General features: G+C 52.4%; 1 protein-coding gene across 1 annotated transcript; it reads right to left on the bottom strand.

Annotated features, from left to right (window-relative positions):
* Window positions 1-3,874: 3,874 nt before the first annotated feature.
* Prlh (prolactin releasing hormone) lies at window positions 3,875-6,322 on the bottom strand. The gene is made up of 3 exons (XM_028880399.2): window positions 5,948-6,322; window positions 4,609-4,765; window positions 3,875-4,143 (listed from the first exon to the last, which is right to left on the bottom strand). The coding sequence occupies exons 2-3, from the start codon at window positions 4,706-4,708 to the stop codon at window positions 3,983-3,985; spliced, it is 261 nt and encodes an 86-aa protein (XP_028736232.1). The 5' UTR covers window positions 4,709-4,765; window positions 5,948-6,322; the 3' UTR covers window positions 3,875-3,982.
* Window positions 6,323-7,223: the final 901 nt, after the last annotated feature.

Here is a 7,223-nt window from a genome sequence, read left to right as displayed (position 1 = left end):
CAGTGTTGCACTAGGACCCCTGGCCTGACAAGTCACACTATTCAGTCTTTCTGCACACATCAGACTGGTTTGTGGGCATCAGACATGGTGAGGGCTGGTGGGGCAAGTGTAACAAGGGTGGGCATGGGCATTGGTCTGGGTAGGCTGTCTCTCCTGATGGTGATTGTGTTATCTGCATTGAGAGTTCTCATCCTTACAGAGAAACCCAGGTCCAGGTCCTTGTCTAGGGAGGAAAGCCCCAGAGGGTCCCTCTCTTGACACGTGCTATGACAAGATGGAGGTATTTCAAATGTGGCCATTTGGGGTGCAGAGCTGGTTTTTTTCCCCCGTCTTTGCTTGTAGGAGAGTGATAAGCTGTTGAGTCTGAATAATGAGACACCGTCGTTGGGTGTGGTGATATCGACCTCTAATCCCAGGACACTCAAGGTTGATGCAGGAGAATGACAAGCCTGTTCTGGGCTGCACAGTGAACACACAAGCAAACAAACTTAAAAGAACGGAAGAAACCCCAGAGAACACCACCAGTGGAACATGGTTGCCTCACTGAGGAAGGTGGTCCAGCTGTGTCCACTGTAAGTGCAAACGGGCAAACATGACATCCTCTTTCCCACTACTCCAGCTTCTCAGCAAAGTGAGCTCAGGCTGGCCAGGAGCTTGTCTGTGCCTGGGGTGTGCCCTCTGCCCTCATTGGCTTTGCCTGGAAGGAACCACCCCAGCTTCCTGCCTTCACGCTTCAAGTGGGGCTCAGTCCAGGGTGAGCCTTGCCTGGGTGGGGACTGGCAGGAGCATCCTGGGTCCACTGCACCTCTGGAGGGTTCCAGCTTCTGTTCTGGGGCCTGGAAACAACCCTGACTTTTTGGGTACTGATGTAGTCCCGACCTGACCTAGAAGAAACTCCTGTGGCCACTGGACAGATGTGGGTCTGCCACTGAAAGGCTTGTTTTCTAGTGAGGCTTTTTTTTTTTTTCCCCGAGACAGGGTTTCTCTATGTAGCTTTGTGCCTTTCCTGGATCTCACTCTGTAGCCCAGGCTGGCCTTGAACTCACAGAGATCCACCTGGCTCTGCCTTCCGAGTGCTGGGATTAAAGGCGTGCGCCACCACTGCCCCGGCCATCCTAGTGAGGCTTGTTGATGGCTGTACATCTGCTTTTCTGATGCCAGAGAAGATGGACAGTGGCCACATGATGATGCTCTCCAAGTGAAGTAGGGGAAGTGAATATCCTGGCATCCCAGGCTGTCCCCTTCATCTTCAAAATCTCCATCAGGCCTGGGGTATCATCCAACAAACAGGCAAGCCCCTCCTAGAGGTGATGAGAGGCCCTGCTCACCTATGACCACTAGGTGGTGCTCCAGTATCACCCAAGGCAAAACCTTCCACTCTGTCCCAAGTGCCTAGAGAGACTCAGGTGCACCTCCTAAGAGCAAAGTCATTGCTTTGAGGAAGCAGGACGTGGGGAAACACCAGGGAGATTTGTAGGGTGCCTGTCTGTTTGATTGCCAATCACCTCTCTATCTTGACTGATGAGTAATGCTCCCTTTGACACACTCCACCAGAAAGCCCAAGACCGGACAGATCTGGTACCATGCAGCTTCTTGCCACCTCCCCACCAGGCAGGTGAAACTCAGGGATGCCCTGGAATCACACTAGAGAAATCTCTTACGGCTGAGAGGCAGGGTCCCAAGCTCACGGTCAAGGTTAGCAAGTCGAGGCGGGACCCAGGACCCCATCAGAGGACCCAGGGCCTTTGGATAGTGGAGCACAGTGTCCAGCTAAGGCCCAGGTCCTTTTCTATAACAGGAAGTGCAGGAGCAGAGCCAGGCACACCAGCAGGGGGACAATCGGCATGGATCATTTTAAAGAACAGCTTACTGGGTGCTTCAGAAGGTCAATGTTATGACTAAAGGCAGCAACAAGACCAGGGACTAAGAAAAATAGGGCGCACACACACACACATGCACACACACACACACACACACACACACATGCACACACACACACACATGCACACACACACACATACACACACACACACACACACACACACACACACACACACACACACACACACACACACACACACACGTAATTACTGACTTTTTCAGGCTTACATCCTGTCTTATTCTTGTGAGGAACGTGCTGAACTATTTGGGGGCAATGTCTTGGTGTCTGCAGCTCACCACCCAGTACAGGTGACTCTCGGACACAGAGCGGAAGTGGGGAGACAGCACACAGGCTAGCTGATGAGTCCAGGTGGGCGGGTAGTCATTACAGCATCTTTTGGAATTTCCTGCATGCTTTAAACCTGTTCCAAGACTGTGGAAAAAATGAATATGCCTCCATTCATCTTTCTGGATAAGGAGATGGTCCGTTCCTGGAGAACGGCTGTGGGAGATAGTCCTCCAAGCCCAGCAGCTACTACCATTGCCGTAAAAGCAGCGACTGTTACCTGCAGGGAACTGTCAACAAGATCCAGCCTGCGTAGAAGGGGGTGGGTTGGGGAGGGTCATTAGACCTTCATCTGAGATCCCAGCCACTCCCTATGCCCCCCCCCACCTCAGCTGCATGTCATTTTGCCCCAGGAGCAAGTGGTTTTGGAAGATGTACAGGGAGTGGAAAGAACTGAAGGGCAGACAGCATGTCTCCCTAGGCAACAGTCACAGCAGATGCCCTGAGCACAGCCCGAGTAGAACAGCTTAGACAGCTGACCCCCGGCTGAGGTCCAAGATGGTCTGTGAGTGGGATGGCACTTTCTGAGCCGGGAGAAGGCCAGCTCAGGCTTCTGCACTGGCTGATGGGGCTGCTAGAAACCACTGGCACTCCTCTGTGCAGGCGAATCTCATTGCTGCCCCAGCTTCCCATGAAGCTCCTGCCCGAGAGTCCCCCCTTTCTAAGGACACCGGCTGTGTTGTGTTGGCATCCCCCTTACTCTGACTCAGGTACTCAAGTCCAAAGTCCAAAGTTTGGGTGTAGAGACACCCGTGAGACTTGAAAAGGGCATATAGGATCAAAATGGTTGGGGTAAAGCCTCTCAGGGATTCTCCTCTGAGCGGGAAGGAGGGTGACGTGCCCACATGTGTTAGTGGCTGCCAGGATTCTGCAAGGGACAAGGAACAGGGTATGTTCAGGGTGGTGAGGGACACCATGTGTCTCTGTACTGGTGGAACCAAGTAATGCATTTGTCCAGACAGCAGGCATAGTACTGAACATGAAGCCAGTGGACACCACAGGTTCTGGGCAATGGCACCATGCAGCGTCATGGGCTGCAATGCATGTTCTTTGTCCTGAAGGGTGCTGGAATGGGGCTCTGGGGATGGGGCTCCTAGGACCATCTCTATATCTTCTAATTTTTGCAGCAAACCCAAAATAGCTCTAAAAGTCAGTCTTGGAAATGCGTTAAGAGGAGGACATGGGTCTCACCAGGGGAGTTATGCTGCCTTTCTTTGGGACCAAGTACCTTATACACTGTAGTGTGTGGTCCCCCTGACTTATGCAGTGTGCAAGCTGAGTATACATTCGGGGTAGCTTGGGTGGGTGGGAGCTTGTGGAAGCAAGTGACCAAGGAAGGGGCACCCCATTTCTGGGCAGTGGTATGGCTTTGGGGGGACAAGAATTTACAAGAACACCAATATCAACATTCTCTTCTTTCCATCAATTCGGGTTATTAGGGGATCAGGCCAAGCTCTGCAGGGCCTGGTAAGGAGGGTGTCTCAGCTGTTTAGGGGGCAAGTCGGAGCCTTTTCTTTCCAAAGAGGCTACTGGGCTCTGAGCTTCTTTCCTGGCTAACCTCCCATGAGAGAAAACATCTTTGTTATCACGCAGCTACAGGTGCACGGTGAAGAAGGCAGCACTTTATTAGATTAAAGGAAAGCAGAAAAGAGGGAGGGAGGGGGAGGCTCTGCAGGGAGGGGGAGGCTCTGCAGGGAGGGGGAGGGTGGTGTCGGGCCCAGCATCACTGTCATGACGAGCTCGGCTGGGCTGTCGTCAGTGCGGAGAGAACTTGGCACCTCCATCCAGCGGGAGGCAGCTCAGCCGGCACCGCAGGCCGGGCACGGTCACGTCCCTCAGGGCTGCCCTCCTCCTGCCGAAGCGGCCCACAGGCCTGATCCCACGGCCTGTGTACCAGGCTGGATTGATGTCAGGGGCTGGGAAGGAAAGATCCAGAGCAGCATATGGGGTACACGACACACAGGTGCAGTGTCTCCCACACAGAACCCCTAAGCTGATGGAAACCAGGGCACCAGGCCATGTTGGCACCCAACCCGATGAAAGTGGCCAGGGCATATCTGGTCAGTGGTGTGGCTTTGGGAAACTAATTTAGATGTATACCAGGAGAGACATTCCCTCCCTGTCCCACTCCATTCCACCCCCTCACCACCACCAAGTTCTTAAGGGACCCAGCCAAGATGGGTGGGGCATGGTGAGGACAGGAGAGGCCCATTCAATAGGATCTTGTTACCAAGAGGTCAGCCTCTAGAGTGAGCACATGGCAGGGTAGCTTTGACTTAGGAGATGGCCAAGCCCCATTCAGGTGCTGAGCACTCAAGGCATCTAGGGAGGGTATGGAGGGGAGGGCAAGAGGGGTTGCCCACCACAAGCCAGGCACTTACTGCGTGTCTCCATGGAGTGCTGGTGGGCTCGGCTGGAAGCTCCTGGGAGGACCAAGGCTAACAGCAGCAGGCACAGAAGCCACGCCCTCAGAGTTGCCATGCTTCTGGCTCCCTCGATGATGCCCTGGAGACGGGATCTCACAGGGGATGGTATAGCCTGGGGGTCGAGGTGTAAGAGTAAGTTGTCTGCACAAATCTGGGACCCTAGGTTGTGTGTGCAGACGCACACGTGTGTTTGGTACATGTGTATGCACATGAGATATACAAATGCGTGTGTTTGGTGCACATAGCCACACTTCTCAGGAGAGAGGTGTGTGAGCTGTGCACAGGTGGCTGTCTTGGGACATTCTTGGGCTTGTCTGTCCATCTGTGTGAGGAGCCAGGAGGTAGGCACCCAGGTCATGGTGGGAAGCAGTTTTATGGGGAGGCCTGGGGGCAGCAGAGATGGGGGAAGAATTTGCTGGACCTCAGAGGTACTTAAGGGTTTGGGAGTTTGGGACTTAACTGCCCAATCCTTCACACTTGCCCCAGGATCTCCTGACATTGAGAGACAGGCAGGCCATGGAGAACACAGCATCCTCCATCTCTAGTGAGTACACACCCCACCGCCCCCACAGTAACCCAGGACTTCAGACCTAGTTTGCTGAGACTCCAGAGTGAATCTGTGGCACCTGCTTCTCCTCACAGCGCCCTTTTGAGTGACAGAGGCTGAGGCTGTGTATGGGAAGGAGTACCCTGCTGGAGTACCCCTCCTTGTCCACACTCCTGACATTTCAGTTCCCATTGGAAGATGCTCTAGGGCCTCAAATTCTTCAAGGAAGACCTTTAGCTGACCTTGACTTCCTAGCCCCTCCTTGACCACACAGAAAGATCTGTCCATCAGAATTCTTAAAAATGCCCACTCCTTCCTCTTCACAGCATTGCTGGGGTGCCCCACACAGGGCAGGGGAGCCCCAGTTAGAGGAAATGGAGGTGCCAACATGAATCATTATAGAGACTTCGTCCACTCAGGCTAGGTGATGGATACCCAGAATGCTAGTTGACCCTGATTCCTGAGCTCCAAGCACCCACTTTCTGGAGCACAGTAGACCTGTCTGCTCAGTGTGTCTTCTGGGCTCTGTTTGAAAAGGTGTCCCTCAGTGGGACACCATCACCTACCCTCTACCTTCAATGTCAGAGTCCCTAGGAGAGGGTGTGATCTTGGACCCCAGACTGTGGGTAGCTCTCTCTACTTGTCCTGCTTGGTCCCCGCACCTGGCCGCCAGGTGAGCATGGCAGAGAAAAGACTTGCTGGCAGTCACAGCAACCCCCCCACCCCCAACACTGCCAAGCTACTCACCTGCTGTCCCTTGAGTGTGGCGACAAGGCTGCCTGGGTGTGAGGTGACGCCTGCCTGACCGCTCACCTTTTATAGGCTAACAAGGAGGCAACAGACGCCCCCGGCCCCTCCTTGAGATGGCGTCTTTGCTTATAGCCAGCGGTCCCCAACTGCGTCTCCTCCCTCATCAAGACACTCCGTCTTTTTGCTTTCCTTTCTTTTTACCTTAAAAAAAAAAACAAAAAACAAAAAAAAACTCTCACCAGCAGTGTGATTTGTTCCTTCCTGAATTATATAATTTCATTTGGGCCAAGTGGCTTTAAAACACATTAACCGCCCCTCTTCACGCTCGCCTTTGGGCAGACTCTGCAGTTACGTGTCCACCCATCCTCTCAATGGGAGGCGGCCATCGAACTGAAATATGCCCTGTTCCGAACGCTCTTCTCCCCCTTTCCTGCCTCACCTGAGCCATGGCTTCCTGGAATGGTGGCCAGGAAGTCTCTCGCACCCAGGTGGGTGCTTCCTGTTCTGGCTGTCCCCTCAGCTTGCTTATCCACACCCAGGGTCTTTAGACACATTTCCTCTATTCCATCCTGCCAAGCTTATTTTTTATAAAACAAAGAGAAGTTTTTGGTGTTGTGGTATACAACTGTAATCCCAGCACTCAGGAAAGTGAAGCAGGAGGATGGCTATGAGTTCAAGACCAACCTGTTCCAATACAACAAAACAAAAAATTGAAAACAGAGAGAGCTCCTTTTATTATAAAGAAAGTTTAAAGGTGGTACTCGGCAGTGTTCTAGCTATAATTCCAGTGCTGAGGCAGACAGAGCAGAGACAGAAGAGCCTCAAAGCTCATTGGGCAGTCAACTTAGCCAAACTGACGACCTCCAGGTTCAAAAGAAGAACGTGGAGAAATGATTGAGGAAGATCCCCGGCGTTGATCTCTGGTGTCTACACACATGTGCACAGGGGCCCCACATAAATGTGTGCATACCCCACACTTCACATACACAAAACAAAACTTCTAAAAAGCAAGTTTATTTTGCTGTAAAAGCAATTTACAAGTAATGAGAAAAAAATTAGTGCACTTAAAAATAGAGAAAAGAGCCCAGATAATGTGCAAAGGCTAGTGTTTTCACTCCGGGTGTGCCTTCTGGTGAGTTCCCTGCACCTGCTGGGTTGACTCATCCTGTTCACAGGTGCTGAGACTCATTCTTCTTACCATCACAGCCTGGAATTGTTAAAGTACCTGTAGATCTATGCTGTTGAAAATGACTATGTAGCATTCATTCTGTCA

Source organism: Peromyscus leucopus, chromosome 13, assembly GCF_004664715.2.
Source record: "Peromyscus leucopus breed LL Stock chromosome 13, UCI_PerLeu_2.1, whole genome shotgun sequence".
In the NCBI taxonomy this organism is placed as follows: domain Eukaryota; kingdom Metazoa; phylum Chordata; class Mammalia; order Rodentia; family Cricetidae; genus Peromyscus; species Peromyscus leucopus.
This window is presented reverse-complemented; position numbering and strand designations above follow the sequence as displayed.

Coding starts and splice junctions, on each gene's coding strand:
- Prlh (XM_028880399.2), bottom strand. CDS start 4,708: ATGGCAACTCTGAGGGCGTGGCTTCTGTGCCTGCTGCTGTTAGCCTTG. Junction 4,144..4,608: donor GCACTCCATGGAGACACGCA/GTAAGTGCCTGG, acceptor TTTCCTTCCCAG/CCCCTGACATCAATCCAGCC.